The 20,571-nt window shown below is 40.0% G+C and overlaps 1 protein-coding gene across 1 annotated transcript in view; it reads right to left on the minus strand.

Annotated features, from left to right (window-relative positions):
• The window catches only part of NCKAP5 (NCK associated protein 5), a 471,806-nt gene that overhangs the window by 113,273 nt on the left and 337,962 nt on the right, over positions 1-20,571 (minus strand). Inside the window, 3 exon segments of the mRNA XM_065413737.1 lie at positions 5,072-5,191; positions 11,892-11,930; positions 19,402-19,470. Of these exon segments, the coding sequence (XP_065269809.1) occupies positions 5,072-5,191; positions 11,892-11,930; positions 19,402-19,470 (228 nt within the window).

Below are 20,571 nucleotides of genomic sequence, written 5' to 3' on the forward strand. Positions count from 1 at the left end.
GGAAGAGAAAGCACTGAACTCATTTCTCTGTTTCAAGAGAAAAAAATAAACAATCTGAACTGACAAAGTCTAAGGTGTGTGTTGGGGAGCAGCAGCTGAAGGATGGAGAAACGAAGTTCATTTTTAGGCAATTTTAGAAATAAAATGTTTCCTTTCAAAACAGAATGTATACTAATTTAGAAAGACAAATAATGAGGCAGAGAGAAATACTGTAACACCAAGAATTAAAATGTTGTTCCTATATTACAGATATCCTGTGTCATCTTGGGCAATTCAGCAGGCATGGGCTTCCTTCTTCGTCTTCACCCTCTGCACTCTATCTCATACATTCATGTGTCTTCAGCTACCATCTTTATACCAAACACTCACATATCTGCCTCTCACCTCATTTAGTTTCTCTGCACTGGCCTTGTCTTCCTTGATTGCTCCTTTTCATCCAAGCCTGTCTAACATTCCCTCCTGGTGTGTGGCTCACTGACAGTTTATATGTAACATGGCTAGCTAAAACTGAGCTCCTGATCTTTCTTTCTATACACTTCCCAAAGGGGCAGGTACGTTATTTCCCCTCAACCCCCACCCTCCCGCAGGTAAAGGAGTGGGGGTCAACTGGTCAGGAGCTCCATTAGTGCCACGGATCCTGGCCTTGGCTGTTGCTGCTTTTCCGGTGGCATTGAGGTGAAGGCATCTCTAAAAGGGGAGATCTCTTCCACAAATCTGTCCCAATGGGTCAAGGAGAAGGATGGTTAGATAACAGCAAAAATTACGTGCCCTAGGCACTTGCTTATTTAGCCTACATCTAATGCCAACTATATACATGACTTCCAGCAACAAGAAAGCGTGTCTCCAGAGAGTCTCAAAACAAACTCACCTCCAACATAAAGAGGTGATGGAGCAGAGACTGAATTACCTCCGGCTCCTGGAAACTCTGGTCTTTTATGTCAGTGTTTGGGTTACTTAATCTTTTCAAGATAGGAATGAGATTTCCCCCGTGTGACATATACTGCCAGCAATGGACGCACCGAAATTTCTAGTGTCAAAGAATTAATGTAGCAATCTGCATAATCAAATCCCCCAGATAAACACAGTAATTTCTTGTTCAGTACTATCAGTCCCTAGGATTTAATGGATACTTATATTTATCCAAAATTCATGAAAATGTAATACTTAATAACTGTTTTACAATGAAGCCTTCTTAAAGTTGTCTTTTAACCCCCCTTGCATGAAATTTACTAAATCTGGAGTAATCAGTTTTTCTTTTTGATCTGCGTATGAAACATGAGGAAAAACAGCACAGTGCATTCGGTATTATATAAGGAACATGTTCTGCACTCAAATTTAAATCACTTGTATCACATCCTTAAATGATCATAGTGAGTTATATTCTCCTCTTGTTTATAAGCAGAAACCAAACAGATTGTGAAGGCTTTGTTTAAAGTCAAATGCACTAAAATAACCTACGATACTGGTGATTCATTATTTTGAAAAGCATTTAAGCTCACTGATGCAAGATTTCAACACCACTGAAATGGAAGAAATTCATACTTTAATTCGAATTTGGTATGCCAAGAAATTCATATATAGTTTTTAAAGTACATTTAAATGTAAGTAAAAGAATTTACTAATGTCTGGTTGCAGAATAATCTGCTGGTAACATGCAATCAAGTCACTGGTGATAATGGTATACATGATAACTACAGAAGAAAACAACTAAGATTAACTCAATTTTGTTCTTCCCCTGCACTCACTTATTTCAAATTTGTAACTATTTAATTGTACAAATAATTTTAGGATGAGATTTGTATGAAAATAACATTGTACTGCATTGTATAAAGCAACAATAAACAAATGATGATATGTTCACACATGTGTAAGTAAATGAGTAGCACAAGTACAACTGACTTTGAATAGGGCTTGTGAGCCTAGGCTGGGATTTTCAAAACTCTCAGAGTTAGTCTCCTTTGAAAATCCCATCCCTAAATTATAGGACTCATGTTCCTAAGTCATTTAGATGCTTTTCAGAATGTATAAATGTGTACACAATGTGTAAAGCGAAGACACTTATTGATTATATAATTTCTCTAAACTCAACTATATCTTTAGAGAATAAGAATAATTCAACTGGGGAATACTGCTTAGTAAATGAAGGTGGATTTGGGACTCCATTCTAAAACACGTGGATCACACACCCTGCCTTAGGACAGTGTTTCCCAAAGGGTGGTTCTCGACCTACCAGTGGGTCATGCGAAGGTTCCAAATGGGTCATAGGCGGCAGATCACTCTCCACCATCCCCTACCTATCTCCCCAATGTCTCCCCTCTGCATTGGGCAAGGATTTGGGTTGCGGTGTCAGGGTGGAGGGTGCATGTACATTATGGTGGGTCACAAAAAAACACAAAATGCAGTTGGGTAGGTCGCCTTAATAAAATGTTTTGGAATGTTGACCAATATATGCCGGCTAGCCTGTACATATATCATATTAGTCATATGTATATTATTCACACCATATATATATATATATATATATATATATATATATATATATATATTACTATGCATTAAGCAGAAATAGCATTAAGCACAAATATTATAGCAGTTATACAGCCTAAATTGGCCTGTATCTTTACTATAATCCTGCCTATTCACTTATGCTGATATCCCATAACATCGTGCATTAGTTGAAGTAAGCTTTGGCTTAAGCAGATAGCAAAGTTGTCAGGATAAGGACATGTGTGTATTTTACCCTAGCAAGAGATACAGTTATTCCCACAGGCCAGTACTGGAATATCCCAAAGGAAGATGACAAGATATGATTGTTGTAACCTGGTACAAACCTAGAAGGTACCTTCAAACACCAGTACCTGGAATGCTAGTATCCAAAACAAAGATAAGGAAAGGAACAGAACAACAAGTTAATGAACTGGGACAAACTGATGGGTTGAATTTTAGTGACATGTAAAGAAATGTGTAACTTGTAAAATCATCCGATAAATACTACCAGCTGAAATGTGTAACTTTGTCCATGTAAGGTGAATGTGACAACGCTGCACAAGACAGCTTTCCAGAGAGTGGTATTGTATAAAAACTATTTCCTGTACTATATTATTATTGGCTTATAGTAATAAACCTGACTGATATTGGTTATTTGGTCTATTGAGTATACTTCATAATGAACCAAAATGTGGTCAAGGAATTGATTATACAATTTATCAACGGGAACCACTGCCTTAGAACATCCATGTGCAGCTAAATGTGCAGAGATTCCACATGGAAGCTGCAAAGTGTCAACTCCACAGGTTTTGAGAGAGTTGTGGTCTCCTGGTTGCCTGTGTATGTAGAAGGGACCATCAGAACATTTAAGAAACCGCCCTTTCAAATAATGATGGTGTTTGGCTCCAACTCAAGAAAACATTGTGATTCAGGCATGTATTTAAGTACACACTTGAGTACATTCCTGAATGGGGTAACTTAAGCAAGTGCTTAAGAGCTTTTCTGAATCTGGGTTTAAGAGTATAAGCCAAAGTGTCCACTAATGTGGCAACCCCTACGGCAGACATATTATTAGTTGCCTAATCTAACAGAATTCAGTAATATCATTTGGAAATATCTTTTTGAAAATCTTAAAGTCTCAGATGATGAATTAGATTCCATTGCGCAAATTAATTTAGAAGATGAGTTAAATTTTGGTAATTCACAAATTTACTGTTCTGTTTTTCTGCAAAAAAATAATATTTGACACTGATCATCTTTATCAGAAGTCCTTCATTGTCTGAAATACAGTGACACTCTTCCTTTGATTTTTCCCAAGGTCTCAAAATATGTTGATGACCTAGTTCAGTTGCACATCAGCAGTACATTTTGCTGTCAGATGGGAGACATGGAGTTTAGGAATAACAGTGGTACCCCTTCTCACTTGGCCAATAAAGACTAAGCAAGTGAAGTCAGAAAAATTCTGCAGATATGAAGAGCCTGCCTGCTAAACCATGGAGAGGCAACAATGATAAATGTTACAAATTCATACAAGCTAGAAATAAAAAGACTTACTAGATCATCTACTCCTTCCTGCTACCAAGGCAGGTTCATTCTCTTCAGTATATTCCATAGCACTTGATGCAGTCCAGTTTCAAATAACTTTAGTCATAGGACTGACACCAGTTCCTTTGAGAAGATATATGACATCCTAAGGGCCAAATTTCACCATCATATACATGTGTGGAACACCTGGTGATTTCCATAAGAGTTTCATTCATGCTCTTACATAGGCCAAATTCTGCACTCTCATGAACCTTTCTTTGATCTCAGTGAGAATTGTATACACATAAAGGGCAGAATTTGGATCTTCTTTAAGAAGCTTCTCAATCTCAACTTAAAGTTACCTTCATTTAATTTCAACCCAGCTCATGGTCAGATTTTCTGGCTAATGCAGAGGTGCTGCTAGACACTTCTAATGGGAAGGGGAACAAAGAATAATAGGGAAGATAAATGTAATTTCATGTTAAGGGAAATGCCACATCAAAAGAAAATCTGCAGCCTTCCTGATTTTTCCAGGATAACAGGGAAGAGTTGGAGACAGGTCACTCTACATCTGAGTTCTTGACTGTCTTGTCCCAGAAAAGGTAAATAAAATATTATTCTGGGTCTATGTAATATATTGAATCACTACAACAAACATGGAGAAAGCTAAACAGACTGATTTCTTTCTCATAGAAAATTATGCTTTGTTTACTATCAAATGGAATATTATGGAATTATGTGACCACAATTTTTGCCCCCCAAAAGGAATAATGAACCCATATGTCATCCCATTTATCATCCTGAGGAGGCACCTCAAAAAGTAACTTATTCCTCAGATATACTTCTCTCTCCACATCTGCACATAATGTGCAGCCAAAGTTTGGTGGTGTACACTTTCAATTTCAATGCTATCAGATGATAGATAACCAATTTTCTTCTAATATATTATGTCTATCAGTTGTCACTTCTTGCGTGCTAACATTATTTTAAGAAGATTAATATTATTTAAATGTATCGAATCTAGATTTAGCAGATTCCAGAGGCAAAGGTTTCTTCCTACCTGGAGAAGGAGGTCGGAAGCTGGTTTGACCCTTTGTTGAAAAAGCACACTTAGCATTCGATTCTGTTGTTCCAAATCAAAAACTCTTGTTTTCAGCTTTACACATTCTTCCCTCAGATCCTACAGCACAGGAGAAAATAGGAGTTTTGAGGAAAAATGCAGTGAAACTCTTGAAAATGCTTTATGGAATAGGAGGCTTCAGAAGAGACAAATGAGTAAAATTTTCAAAATAGCACAAATAAATCAGAAAAAAAGATACTACACCATTTCCCTGATTATTTGATCATCAAAAGATAATATTTAAATGCATGAAATCAGACATATTAGTTACAGTACATATACTTTTGGAGTGCAATGTCAGTTAGACCTTAGCAGCAGTGTGTTTTATTGTATTGATATGGTCATAAACTGAATCAGAAAACATTAAAATAATTATGTTTTCATACAACTGGACTGTGTCTTTAAGCAAAGCCCTAATATACCATGGGGTGCTTTGTAAGCTACATCATTATAGGAGTAGACCAAGGAGGCATTATGCCTTGGAGATACTCCTCCAAAATCCACTCCCCTCCCTGCTTCTGTTTGCTCTGGAGTAGTACCAAGAGCAAAGTATACCACCGCCCATGCTCGCTCAGCTGTACTGGCTTTTGCATGGGGAAGTGGGGGGCACCAAGGCTCTTCACTTTCCATTCCTCTTCCTGTCCACCAGCTCTGGACTAGCTACTCTAGAGGTGGTTTGGCCATAGACAGAGGTTGATGAGCCTGCTACAGCCTTGGCTGGGGAAGCTCATCCCAAGTTTTACAGGTTCACCCAGTTCAATTGCCAATAAAGGCTACCACTTGAAACCTGATGACCCTGGATGGGTTGTCTGCAGCTGAGATTGTACTTGGGATCTCTGGTTCTTAAAGCATGAAGCCCTTGTGCCTGAGCTGAAAGGTCCAGGTCAATTAGCCAAAGGTTGCAGGTTCATCAACCTTTACCTTTCGCCCAGATACCTGTAGAAGCAGACAGAGCGCCACTGTAGCCCACCTACACCCACTTCCAAGGGCTTGCACAGGGTTGTAAAAATGATTCTCACTCCCCTTTACTCTAGGGTGACCAGATGAGGGAAAGAAAAAATCGGGACACATGGGGAGGTGTGGGGGGGGGAGAGTAGAGAGGGGGGGAAAAAAGCTGAGTCAGTCCCTGCCGAAGGAGCGAAAAAAAAAAAAAGTGGAGTCAGTCCCTGCCGGCGGATATCGGGACAATTTGCATCCTGACCGATCTTAGGACACACCCTGAAATACCCCGAAATATTGGGACGGTCCCGATTTTATCGGGACATCTGGTCACCCTACTTTACTCCCTTAGGTGGCCACAAAGCCCAAATCACAGTTCAGAACAGAGTGAACAGAGGTCTGATAAACTATGAAACCAAGTATGTGGGTTTTTTATATACCCAGCATGATTCCATACCGTACAATATTTCAGCTGTCTAATTTTGATGATGCAGTTTTGTAACTGAAGGGACCTATGATAACTTTTTAAAGAGAAGCTGAGTAATTTAGCCCAATAATTTTATCTACTTTAAAACTGTTATAGTCTAATGGGCATTGTTACACTCTAAGATTTTTAGAATATGTCTATCACCTCAGCATCTAAGACGCCAGCAAAGCACTTCAAGCATTGCTTGAAATTAAGTATGTGCTTAAGTTCTTTGCTGGACTCAGGCCTAAGTGCAGATCCTAAAAGTTTGTTCTCTTTGCAGTCCCCATTCTGCTAGCAAAATAAAGCACGTTACTAGACCCACTGTTTATGTAAGAACTGTTTTATGCTCTACTGCTGCAGCAGAGCCTGCTACCCAGATAGCTGAAGGAACATAACCTAACGAATGCTTTATTCTCAGAGCTGCAGTGGCATCTTTGATGCTGGTGGTGCACAATACATGAAATAAACATTAGCCATCTTGGTGGATATTCCACCACAATTACAAGGGGCAGGGAGAATCAATGCTTGCCCAATTAAAAATGAAAAAAGTAATATGCAAATACATTTTAATAACAATTGCAAACAATAGCAAATGAAAAAAAACAAACAAAAGAAATTATATTTTAAGGAATGGCTTTCGTCAGTGTCTGTAACCCTTTCATTGCTCAACTCTTCTACAATTTCTGTGCTGTAGCAGAATGCAGTGACTTTTCTTTACACTGTTGATATTCCAATGGAACTTCGAACCTTAAAGTATTTTGTACATGGAACAAAACCTGGCACATATTCTGAACCACATGAGTTTACCTAGCAATTGGTACATTTAGCAGCACACAAGTATGCTGAATATAACATATTGAATCCATTTTTTGTACTGATCTCCCTCCAGTAGCAGGACTGAAGTGTTTGTTGATTACATAGTATTTTGGACAAAGCATCTCCCAAACATAAGGCCGTAAACTGGCCTGATGGTACAGATTGGCTGAAAGTATATTTGAATACCAATTTCAGATATTGGCATAGGACTTCCTTTTGTTGGCCATTTAAGGGAACATGGGATTCTGCCACAAAGTGGACTTCAGTAGGGTTCAGGCAGACTTTGACTCAAAATCTCTGCACAAGTTATACAATACAGGTGGCAGTCTTCTTTGAAGGACATGACATCTCTGTGTTATAGTCAATATGAACTTCAAAAATAAGAAAGGATTGCAACTGTAGTGGCACTTGTGTGAACAAATAAACTGCAGCCACATTTATTCTCACAAAAAGTGTAACCACTCTTCTCAGTTTTTTTTTTTAATTTAGAACAGCTGCTACCCACTGGCATTGCCTAACTGCCTTTATTTTTCATCACATGGTGGAGAAACAGGCCTCTTGCTTCCAATATGCTTGTCCGTTAATAGCATTAACAACGTATTGACCCGCAAAGGTGCATGAACCTGATGAGGTAGCAGCTCAGAGTGGGAAATTCTAGTCAGAAGTAACCAAAGTGCCTGTCTCCAGCAGTGCCAGTTCTTATCTAGAGTGTACTGTAGCCAGCACAGAGAATACAAAAGAGGTCACCACACAATGAGAAAACCTTGCCCTGAGACCATTGGAAACATGCTGAAATATCTTTAGTTACAGAGGTATCACTGGATGAATTATGAAGTTATTTTCCCTGGATACATTACCACGATAGTGCTTATTTTAAGTGGTTCTAAAGCTGTCCAAGTTATATATTTGGTGCCTTCTAAAATGATGAGGCAATGATATCTATTTGAGGTGTAGTGAAATCCTAAAGCTTTAATTCTCTGAGTGAAAACCCCTGCTAAAAACTCTCATCTATTAACTTATATGGGACAGTATTTCTCGTCTGGGGAAGCACAAATACCAAAGCCCCTCTTTACATGGCTTTCACAAATAACCAAAGAAATTAAAACTGAGCCCTACCTGCTATAATGAAGTTTAAATACTGAGTTCACTGAAGAGGAAAAATGCTTCATGGGAACTGACAATTTAAAACAACATTCCAAACATAGCAATGTTGCCTCTCAAACTTTTCCTTTTAAGAGCTAAACCTTGGAAGTTTATATGCCTCAAACTCTGGACTTTTTGCTCAAGAGCAAGAGTAAAATTTTGGCACATTACCAACCAAGATGTAGTAAACCCTTTCAACACTAATGCCATTCACAGAAAGGTGAAAAAAAGTATTAACAGGAAATTAACATAAGAAAATTTATGTAAAGTAGCAATTCCTGGTTATATTAAATCAAAATAGTAAAATGATCAGTAGGCATGTTGTGTCATAATTAACAAAACCTGAAGTATATCATTATGCACATTCCTAATGGTAGAACTAATGGGTATTAAAAAAGTGATACTACAAATATCTATCTCATTACTGTAGTACCCGAGTGTCTCACAATCTTTAAGGTGTTTATGCTTACAACACCCACTGCATTATTCCTCGATACCAGAATTATTCTTCCCTCAGCTGGGAAATGATGCTTTTCCTTCAAATTCTGGAAACCCACTGCCTTTCCTTTGAATCCATTTCCTCTGTTGTAATGCTCAGTTCCTGTCCACACATTCACCATACACAGCACTGAAGGTCACCTGTGGCACCAGATAACAGGTGGCAAGATTTTAAAGATCAGAAAGAGAAAAATTAAATGATCATGCGGATCCTGGAGCAGAGAATGTGGGTCAGCACTTGCCTGAAAGGACTCAAGTGTAGCAGGGTGACAAGCAAAGGTCAGATCTATGGATCAATCAGCAATTCCATTGTGCACTATAACTCCAATGTCACAATGTTGATCCAGATCTTAAGGAAAACTTAGACCCAAGCACCCAGCCGCACTTTTTCAACTGGGCACTAGGGATCTCTGGAGAGGGGATGGAAACCTCACACTGGCTGCAGAGATATTCCATGCAGTTTACTCCAGCCTACTGTCTGGAGCCTGCTTCTAGGGTGTTAGCCCGACCAACGCTCTCTAGCAGCAGTTCCCCACAGCCTACCTTTTCCGAGGCCCCTTCCCATGTGTTGCCACATAGGAAACCCCAGCCGAGACAGGTTACAAACTGTGCAGGGGATGTCACCTCCTGTGTGGGGCTTCAAAATACTGCATCCCTCTTTGCCCAGGGGAAATACCCGGGTTTAATTCTGCCACGTAGAGTTAAGCCACCCGTGGATACATGAAGAATGATGGTTGATGATCTGCACAGAAATCAATGGGGCTGTGCAACCCACCCACTAGCAAACACACAAAAAGTATTTTGTGGGTTTGTCTCAAAATCATTTGCTGATTATCTGACTTCTCAGATTCCCCAGAGGTAAAACCTGCTATTTATAAGTGGGGAGAAAAACGCAAACAAATTTTCTGCATACAAAGGTGAAATTTTGCTCTGGGGCTAATTCAGGAAAATTCCCAATTTCACCCATTTTCTGCATGCGCCTGGTAAAAAGCCAGCCATATCAGAGGAATTCCATATGTATTATAACAAATGATATACTCCAAAAGTGCACATTTAAGACTGTAATTCCATCTCAAGGTTTCAGTGACATTGATAAATCACTCAGGCTTTGCTCTCTCCGTTTCTCTCATCAGAATCCCTCAGTGGAATCAGTCTTCTCATATACTGCGGGGTGTACAATACTTTATCCCTTACATTACAGTATGTACTTAATTTAAACAAAAATTTGCCCTTGCGGAGCAATTTCAAATTCACAATAAAACATACCCAATATATGTTACTGTGCAATATTACTCTTCTTGAATCTTTGAAAGCTCTCAGCTTGTCTTCATGCCTCACTATGCCCCAGAGGTGTGTTATCTCACTGTGGCATGACTTGATGTGTCTTACTGCTTAGCGGCACTATGGTAGATTTATCTGTTTACTAGTTATTACCTGGATTTGTATAGCTACTACCTTTTGTGATTGACCTGAAGAGTCCAATTTCTTACACTATTGTTTTCCTCTCCTTTCTTATAAATGATCTTAGTATGAACAGAGGTAGGAGTACTGTAACAGTTAACATTCATTAGCATTTAGAAGAGTACCCTCTCCATTCCATGGATGTTAAATTAGCTGGTATTACTCAGCAGTAGGTAAGCAGCTGTTAAATCCCAACAATACTCAGCAAATTATTTTATTAAATGTATTTAAATTGATTTTTATTATATCTGTACAAACTCCATGGTTCCTACGAGTTTGGGTGGGTCCATTATTGGGAAAGTATATTGTCATAAAAAAATCTGACTCTCAGTGTAAAAGAATTCAGAGAGCTTCTCTCTGCTTTTGGAAAACAATCACAACATTTCCCAAATTACAGACTAAAATATGGAGACTGAAACTCTAGCAAATATGTCACCATTATAAGATGTGATTTTGCTTTATGTACTCAAGGATCAGTCCTCTGCTTATATGTAAGAATAGATATAGCAAGAACAGCAAAAGTGCAATCTTCCCCACACTGCCTTGCCTCATATCTGACCTGCGTGGACCACCACTAGGCTTGAGTGTGCAGTATCATTTCCAAACCTATGCAGGGTGGAACTGTGGGTACAGAGACAAAGATATTGTTCTGAAGACGTGGAGGTGAGGAATGGAACTGACAGTGGCATCTATGGAGCCATTTTGTAGTCACAATTACTGAGTGTAGGGCTTTAGGAAACATTAATTGCCCCCTCTATATGCTCCCTCCACGGATCATCACAGTTTGTGAACATGGTGGCTACACTCCAGGATATTCCTGCATGGCCTACCTACAAATCCCTCTCTACACAGCTGTCATATGGCAGATAGCGTCTAAAGAGCACAGTTTCCATAGCATGGGGCTGAAGCATCCCCTGTACATCTTCTTCACTACCCAGCCTTAGAATATCCATTCCTCCGCTGTGTATATGGGAGCCTTCCATTGCCACTCAGGGAGGCACAGGATTTCACCTATAACCCTTATATTCTGCTCAGAGCCAACAAGAGTGCCAAGTGTGACTGTCTTTTTCTGATGTCCAACAGGAACCGGATTGGGAGATAGAACCAAATCATTTTGTATAGGACACAAAAAAGCCAAGAGATGGGATGGACTGTCAGGCATTATTGACTTTAGCCAGGCCTACCCTACGTATCAAATGGGATGTGAGGCTATATATTCCATTACCAATCCTCCGAGGTGCCCAGTCCCAGAAATTATTATTCATTTTTGTTATTGGTAGAACACTTGTCATATTTTGACATTTTGCGGTTGCGTTACTGAAATGTGTGCACAGCGTTTGAAAAATGTATCCCGCATAAAAACATACATTTTCTAATTCAATGGTTTGCATTTACAGCCTTAAAAACATGCCAAAAATCAGAGAAACAATCTACCTTTTGAGTAAGTAGAGCTTGCACAACCTGGTTGGCTACCTGTAAGAAATAAATAATAAAATAATATAAGTTAGCAGTGTATTATATTGATTTTTTTGGTGGAGGAGACCCTTTTCTGAGGGATCCCACTGTAAGCTATTCCCACCCCCAGAGTAACCTCCTGAACCCACTCCCTAAATCAGATAGTTACATTGCGAGCGTATATAAAATCTAGGTTCCAACTTTTGCCTGGTTCCCCATTTCATACAAAACGTATATACCCTAATAACTTTAGTATGACATTACAAATCTTTATTTTGGTCTTCTAGTCTAATACAGTCAAACAGAATACAATGTAAGGGTCAGGTCTCTCGCTGATGTAAATCACTATAGTTGAACTGACTTCAATACCGCTACACTGATTTGCACCTGCTGAGGACGTGATCCTGAATGTTTTGATGAAACTTAATTGTTTCTTGATTCAGCATTGGTAAATGGTACATCTATTATGACAGGCAGGCAACAATAAAGTGCCACAGAAAATTAAAATACCTACAGTCATCAAAATATGGTTGGAAACATTCACACCATAATGTGTAATTACCTTGAATCACATTACACACCATTGATTAGTGGAACTGTATATGCAGGAGGGAATTTTTAAATTTATTTTATACAAGTGTCCTCTCATTATTTACATTTTTGACATGGGGGAAAAATAAGTATTTTCTGCTGGTGATACTTTTGAATGTTTTTGATAAATGTTTCATTAAAAAATGTATAACCATAATCAAATGTCATTTTTGAAACTATACATGAACTGTCACATTTTCAGTGTGTTTGTCCTGATTCCATTCTGTATAAGTAACATAATCTTAAGGCTTAACTCTCTGTGCACAGAGTCTAATTATGAGTTCTAGTCCATTTTAGCTTTCTAAAAGTTAAACAATACATGAGGCTGTCATTTGGAAGTACAAATCTGCCTTGCTGCCTTTACTGTTAGTGAATTTAAAAATAACAAAATAAATAAAATAGACTATTCAAGTGAACTGAGTCATGAGCAAAGATCTGAAGCTAATTCATTTCGGTAAATAATTCAATTCTCTAAAACCCAGAACTTTGATTTGATTCATATTCTCATAAAATTACCTAGTATCTATTTCCCCCCCCAAACTGGTCCCTAATTTAAGGCAGCCTGTGGAACAATGGTCACATAAAATAGCTCAATACATGATTTAACAGAAGACAGACTAATACTGGAACTGTAATAACCCACAGGAGTAAATATGTTATATTTTTGAAATCCATGTGTTGCCCTACAGGCTTTTAGAATCTACATCTGACAGTGTTCCTTCTGGCATGTACTTTTAACGTCTGTTTGCTCTACCTGAAAATTGAACAAATCACATCTAATACATTATTCCTTTACTTCCTGACATAGGGTTACTTTACCAAGAAGGACTAAAGGGTTCTTTGCAATGTGTACAAAGCACTTGCAACAGCATTACCTATAAAATTATTCTTACAGCTTTATAGACTGTACAAAGAAGTGTAAATGGAATAATCTGCCAATTGAGGGGGGGGGGGAAAGAACTTGCTGATGCACATTGGACAAATTTTTCTAACTTGGGTGCATGAAGATAGGTATCTAAAGGTTTGTCTACACAGGGACATCCAGGAAAATTAATCTGAATTATTTAAAGGTGTGAATTTGAAGTGGTTTAGTTAAATTACATGAAAAGCCTGTGTGAACATCTTCATTCAGAATCAAAGTGGCCTTAATTCAGTTTAGTTTAATTCAAACTGATTTAAACTATATCCAATTAAGGCCACTTTAATTTTGAACAACAACATCCATATAGGGATTTAATGTAGTTCAACTAATCCACTTCAAATTCACACCTTTAAATAATTCAGATTAACTTTCCTGGATATCCCTGCATAGACAAGCCCTAAATGAATGCTGCTTGATTTTCACAGATGCTAATGACCAGAGCTCCCATTGACATCAGTAGTTTTAGGCACCCAAGTCTGAATATTATGTCTACTGTCCTGAGATTTTCAAATCCAGTCCCCTGACTGACATGTCCACAGAAAACTGAGAATTCAGACTGAGCAGGAAGCCTGTAGGATAGTATTCTGAAGTAACTGTGGTTCATTTAGGCTTCACGCAGAAGGGAGTCACCAAATGGAGTCATATCCAAAACCCCTCACCTTAAAGGTGGTCATCATTATGGGCAATTCATTCCTATGGTTAACATTCATGTTCCTGTTTGTGGGAAAGTGAAGTAATTGATAACTAAGACTACTTTACACCTATACCATGCCACTCACCTGAGGATGTCAAAAGGCTTTCTGACATAAAGGGTATGTCTACACTTACCTCTGGGTCCGACGGCAGGCAATCGATGTTCTGGGATCGATCCCGGAAGTGCTCGCCGTCGACGCCGGTACTCCAGCTCAGCGAGAGGAGTACGCGGCATCGACGGGGGAGCCTGCCTGCAGCGTCTGGACCCGCGGTAAGTTCGGACTAAGGTACTTCAAATTCAGCTACGTTATTAACGTAGCTGAATTTGCGTACCTTAGTCCGAAGTGGGGGGGTAGTGTGGACCAGGCCTAAGCCACACAACACTCCTGTGAGGTAGGCATTGTCTGTGGTGTACTGAAAACTGTGTTAAAATTGCAAGCTGAACACTTTACATTGTAAGCGGTTTCCTGGTTCTGCTTGCAGGCTAGAGGACAAGGATCACATAGATGTTATTTTGGGGGCCCGGAGAAAAATCTGAAGGTGAGGCCCCTCACCACCCTTCTAAAAAATTATCATGGAGACAAAAGAGTTTAAGAAGAGGAGAAGGATTGGAGGAGGTCAGAGAGGGCCAGGCCTTTGGGGTCGCTGCCCTCCTTGTGCTGCCTTGGGGATTAGGGAGGGGATGGGGAAGCCAGAGAGGGCCCAGGTCTATGGAGTCACTGCCTTCCCTGCGGGGCAAGGGAAGCTCTTCCCCGCATGCAGCTGGAAGGCCTTCCTGGTCCTGCCTCTCCCTGAGTTCAGGCACGCTACTAGTGGGAGAATTTTCCCTGATTCTGCTCCTAACTCCAGGTTCTCAGCCTGGTGGGTCACCTCGGGCCCAGCACAATGATGCCAGCAGCAGCACTGGAATCTGAATCACTCCCCGCACTATTAATGGGGGTGGAGGGTGGAGTGCCAAACTTGAGTGGTGCTGGACCTCCTGCACCAGGCTGCAACACTTCTCACTCAAATCTGGCCTGGCTACTCTTAGCACATCTTGGTTTCTGCATGTGAAGTTTTTTTTTTTTTTTTTTTTTATAGAACTGTATCTTATATATATGGCTTTGTGTAACATTTAGGATTTTCTAATTAATTAAACAGATGCTCTGAGAGATATTTTTCTTTATTTTTTTTTAAAAAGTAAAATGCATATTGAAGAAGCCTTTATATGTTGGGGGTGCTAATTGGAAATGTATTATAGTAATATTAAGATGAAATCATTTTAAGATTTCATCTACCACTGAAGCAGTCATTTGTACGTTTTCCTCTATATCAGTACAGTCAAGCTTGACAGAAATCTTAGCTGGCACAATAACGTGAATAAACATTATACTACTTCTTGCCAATAAACTGACAGTCAAGTTCCTGAATAGGAAACTAGGATTAAGCATGTAACCTCAAACCCATAAGGTACAGGAAGATAATCCTGTTTCTTGCATTATGTTTTATAGAGACAGAGAGATAGGTTTACAGTATATTTTTGAATTTTAAATAAATGAGCTCTTTTTCGGATTTGTGTAGTATTGGACAGTTCAGTGCTATTTACTTCCAAATATTATTCCAGAAATGTTCATATGTCAACTTCTGATAAAATAATAGAGATGGGCAATTAATTTTAAAAATCTGTGAATATATTAATAGAGTTCATAAAGGATTTTGCTTCAGTCATGTTCATATCCCTTGTGTGTTTTCTATGAATATTTGAGTTTGATTGAGCTTTACTGGTGAAAATGATTGGAGAACGTGAAATTTTAAGTCAGAGATACAGTATTCTCCCTTGAATAGTGACCGATGGGCATGGCATGAATGAGGAAGAAGGAGACAAAGAGAGGAGGAGGAAATGGGAGTGAGAGAGGCTGCACTCATAGGTGTTAAACGTGAGCTCAAGCAGCTATTTGCTCCTCAAAGAAAGGAAATAAGAGGGAACTTTGATAACTTCACCTCTTTAGTTCTTGCATGGGGGGGAGGGGGCAGGGCCACTGACACTTCTGCAGAGGATTCTGTGTGCATAGTGGGGAAGCTTTGTTATTGCCACCCCATCATTGCTAGGCTGGGATGATGCTGGAACTTCTTGCCCAGGTCGGAGCCCCACCCACCACAAAATTTTTGCTGAGGTGGCATGTATGGCCAAGCACAGAGTCCACTGACGGGGTGGCAGGTTTACCCTCTGCTTGGGACAGACCCTGGCCTACCTGGACAGGGAGCAGTGGTTTGGGAAGGAGGCCCACAGGACAGTGGCAGATTCCCTTGACCAGTCCAGCCCTACAACCATCACTACCCCAACTAGGGGCAGGGCGACGTCACAGGAGCACAGGGCCTCAGGATTTATGAACTGCCCTGAATCCAGCTCTTGAGTGTGCAAGACATGAAGAGGATGAAATACACCCTTGATTCCTAGCATTCCCCTTAACCGACAGAGATCAGAACATGACATGACCATGCATAATAGGAATCATCTCTGGCTGATGCTGTGGCCATGTATGGCTTCCTCTGCAGTCTGACAAGGATGGGACGCCCAAGTTTTTTGTGGGGTCCAAAGATCATGATTCATGATCGATTTGATTGCTGGTAGGAAATTAAAAATAATTATTGTAATGGACTCTGAAACTCTCTTTCAGAGGGCTGATCTACTGCAACTCTGGGACTGATCAGAGCCTGCTGTTTTGAGGGACAACTGAGCCCCTTCCCCTCAGCCAACCAGGTCATTTTGGTGGCAGAAGTGAACATGTGAGACATCCTGGAAGGAAAGAGAATGAGGCAGCTGATCTCTGGTCCTAAGGATTGCAGAGGAAGCTCCTAGAATCTGGCCCAAACAAGAAAAGGACCAGGGAAGGAGCTCTTGCCTGTGAGAAGTGGAGCTTGTGCTTTGGGCCTAGAGCCATAAAGAACAGAAGTTTTCCAACCAAAAAATGGACAATTTTTCATAATTTTTTAAAATGTTTTTATTTTTTGACCAGCTCTGCTGAAAATCCCTGGTTAGGAATAACTTTGTATCAGGGTATGCTTGCTCCAGAGGGGTCCATGGGATCCAAGGCAATTGGAGCCACAGGGTCCCATGGGCATTAATGGATTATTTCTTAATTGTGTTTATGTCAGATCATTAATTCTGTTTATTGTTTCTTTACTGAATTCACTGAGATTATCTCAGAAGAGTAGAAGGAAAGGTCCCTGTTTATTTTGTGAACCCTTCCTGTGAGTGCCATTCCTGCGTGAGCCCACTCAGTGTTAGATGCCCATGTGGCTGTCATAGTTGGAACTCACAGTGCTTGTCTCCAGGTTTGTGGTGAGGTTGTCATGGCTGCTGAAACCAATTTATGTGCATCATTGCTCACATAAGTCCAGGCCTATCTTGGCTGAGATAGGGCAGGTTACAATATCACTAGGAAGAGAGGGGTCAAAGGATTGGAGGTGGGGAAAGAGATGAGAAATAGAGTGGGTAACAGGTGAGGTGAAGAAGAAGAGAGGAGATTAGAAATAACAGAGGCATAGGAAAAAAATAAGGGAACACAGAAAAGATGAGAGGCAAGACACAAGAAAATGTACCTTACTGGAAACAGCAGCCCTTGTCACTTACAGACAAGAAACACTCTCTCCAGGAGAGCGTTCACAGAGTGAGAAGGGACAGGTATGCCAGCGGGAGACCTGAATCACCTGACTTAAGCACTGAGAAAATAAAATCTGGAGCACAGTTTCAAAATGACTATTATTTGTATTGCAGTAGCACGTAGGAGCCACAATCATGGACTAGGACCCCTTTGTGCTAGGCACTGTACAAATACACAGCAAAAAGAGGGGTCCTGCCCCAAAACGCTTACAGTCTAAATACACCTCTACCCTGATATAACGCAACCCGATATAACACGAATTCGGATATAACGCGGTAAAGCGGCGCTCCGGGCGGGCGGGGCTGCACACTCCGGCGGATCAAAGCAAGTTCGATATAACGTGGTTTCACCTATAACGCGGTAAGATTTTTTGGCTCCCGAGGACAGCGTTATATCGAGGTAGAGGTGTATATGGACCCCTTTTATTTTCTCAATGATGGGTAAATGTCTCACTTAACCCAGTGCTGAAATGACTTCTGTAGCCACATCATATCCAAGACAAGAAGATAATTAAACGTATTAAATTCTTATATTCTATCCTAATTAGGTTCTTACACCACCATAATATCTGAGCACCTTCCACCAGTGGATTAAGTGATGTGACTAGTATCTGTCATATGTGATTTGTTCTCTCTCTCTTGTCCTTTCTCCAAGGGGAGAATTGTGTGTGTAGTGTAGTGGTTTGCTTTTTTAAATGCACAGGCTGCTATGTATTGCTATGATGCAAGGTGTAAAGGCTGCTGTCTATCTGAGTTATAGACAATCACAGATCTGGTTAAAGCCAAACTAGACAGAGCATGTGACGGTGGGAGCAGACAGCCACAAAATCCATTAAAACCTTTTGGTGGGCCATATTTTATTTGTTTGTTTGTTTGTGTTTGTTTGTTTTAAAGAGGCTACATATCCTTCTATAGGGCAACAACCAGTAACACCAGCCGCAATAGCCTGAGCATGCTTTGCTTCCAAGTAAAAAAATCCCAGCGCAGCTAGCCAGTGCCATCCACTACAGGAGCAACAGAGCAGCAGTGGCAGCAGCAGCCTGCCTTCTAAGGGCAGCAGCAGGTCACAGCACTGCAGTGACATCAGGAATTAATGTAGTGGGCAAAATAAAATGCTCTGACAGGCCAGTTACCCATCGCTCCTCCCTTCCCCCCCAGTGGTCGCCAGCCCTTCTCCCCCCCCCCCTCCCCCCCCCCCCCCGAGATGGGGGCCCTGTGCAAGGGCACAGAGTGCACATTGGTTAAGCTGAGCCTGGTGCTAAGCACCCTTCTTTCAGGCTAAATGGAAGGAGCAGTTAAGTCCCTTTATGTAATGAAATAGCTGAAAACAACAGAAGCCATCACCCAAGGCAATGGGCTGCATGGCGAGGCCTGAGCAGATGCTAAACTACCCATGTGAGCTGAGGGCTCCCTGATTGTAAACAAAGCGCTAAAGGATTGTTTGGCAAGCTGTGTGTGTTAGAGGAGAGAAAGTTAGCAGACAGTGAGAGACACAGTCATGAGGGTGGCCCTGAGAGCAGAACAACAGAGCTTCTAGGGCTGGGAACCTACTGGAAAGGCAGGCTTGGGGAAACTGCCTGTTTGTTGTTCATTACAGTCAGAGAAACTCAGTCATAAAATCTTTCTTAAATCTACATTACCTCATCGAGGCACTTTTCATACTGTTCTCTTTGATTTTCATTTTCCAGAGCCAATGCTGAATTCTCTGCCTGCAGTAAGATGCAAAAATATAATGCAAATGAATCATTGGGTATTTTGTGCTACATGACAACTTATTCAATGAATTTACTGCACATTCCTCCTCAGGATCCAAAATAATCTCTTAAAAATACACAAAACATATTTGCTTTAAGTTACTGTTATAAATAAAACTGAAATGTCATTAGTTTTATGAAGTTATCCAAAAAATACATTACAATTTAGAGAAATACAAGCACTGACATTTTAAGTATATCTGTAACCTAGTCTTGTCAGATGCAAAGATAGTCTTTAGTAAAACACTGCAAATGATAGTTTGCACGTCAATTTTTTTTCCTGGTACTTACATTGAAACTGACACCCAACCTGCATGGAGAAAGTATTTGGTGGAAACGGAATCTACCCCAAGCTAAAAGCCACAATAAGCCATTCCAGGGCACTGGAATTGAGTAACTACGGATATAGTGGCCACACAATAATTGATGGGTAAATTACATCTCTAATCATAAAAAGTAATTTTCTTAATCCACCACATTAAAAACACATGCCAAAGTCTATCATTTCAAGAATGAAAAGGAATTATATTTTATAACATCTAAATAAAATCTTAAAGTCAAACAGTAAATTTCATTCTAACAAATGTCAGTTTAAAAATTAAAAGTTTCCTGTATACTAACGGCTTTAATCTGTCCTTAATTATCCACTGTTCTGAGATTTTTGCATAATGCACATGAAAAAAAATAGCACAAGCTGGTATTAAAATTTAAATTGCGTTAAATCACTGTATTCTTCTATATAATTTTGCCTTCGCCTTGGGAAGCTCCTGTCTCGCAGAAATTCCCCAAAATATAACAGAAACATATACATCAGTTTCAAATAAGAGCAAGTTTTAACTATATTCCTCTCAAAGACTGAAAAATGAAACAAAATATAAAAATGTGCAAATTAAAGCTGGCCTTGGGAATCTATATGTTGTCCCTGCTCCCCACTCATACCCTTTACATCACGCAACCATAACATCACAATCAATACATTCAGATAATTACAACCATTAAAAAGTTTACATTACTCACTTCCCTTTTACTACACTGACAATCCATAAAAGTTTAATA

The sequence above is a fragment of the Emys orbicularis genome, chromosome 11 (assembly GCF_028017835.1).
Source record: "Emys orbicularis isolate rEmyOrb1 chromosome 11, rEmyOrb1.hap1, whole genome shotgun sequence".
Classification (NCBI taxonomy): domain Eukaryota; kingdom Metazoa; phylum Chordata; order Testudines; family Emydidae; genus Emys; species Emys orbicularis.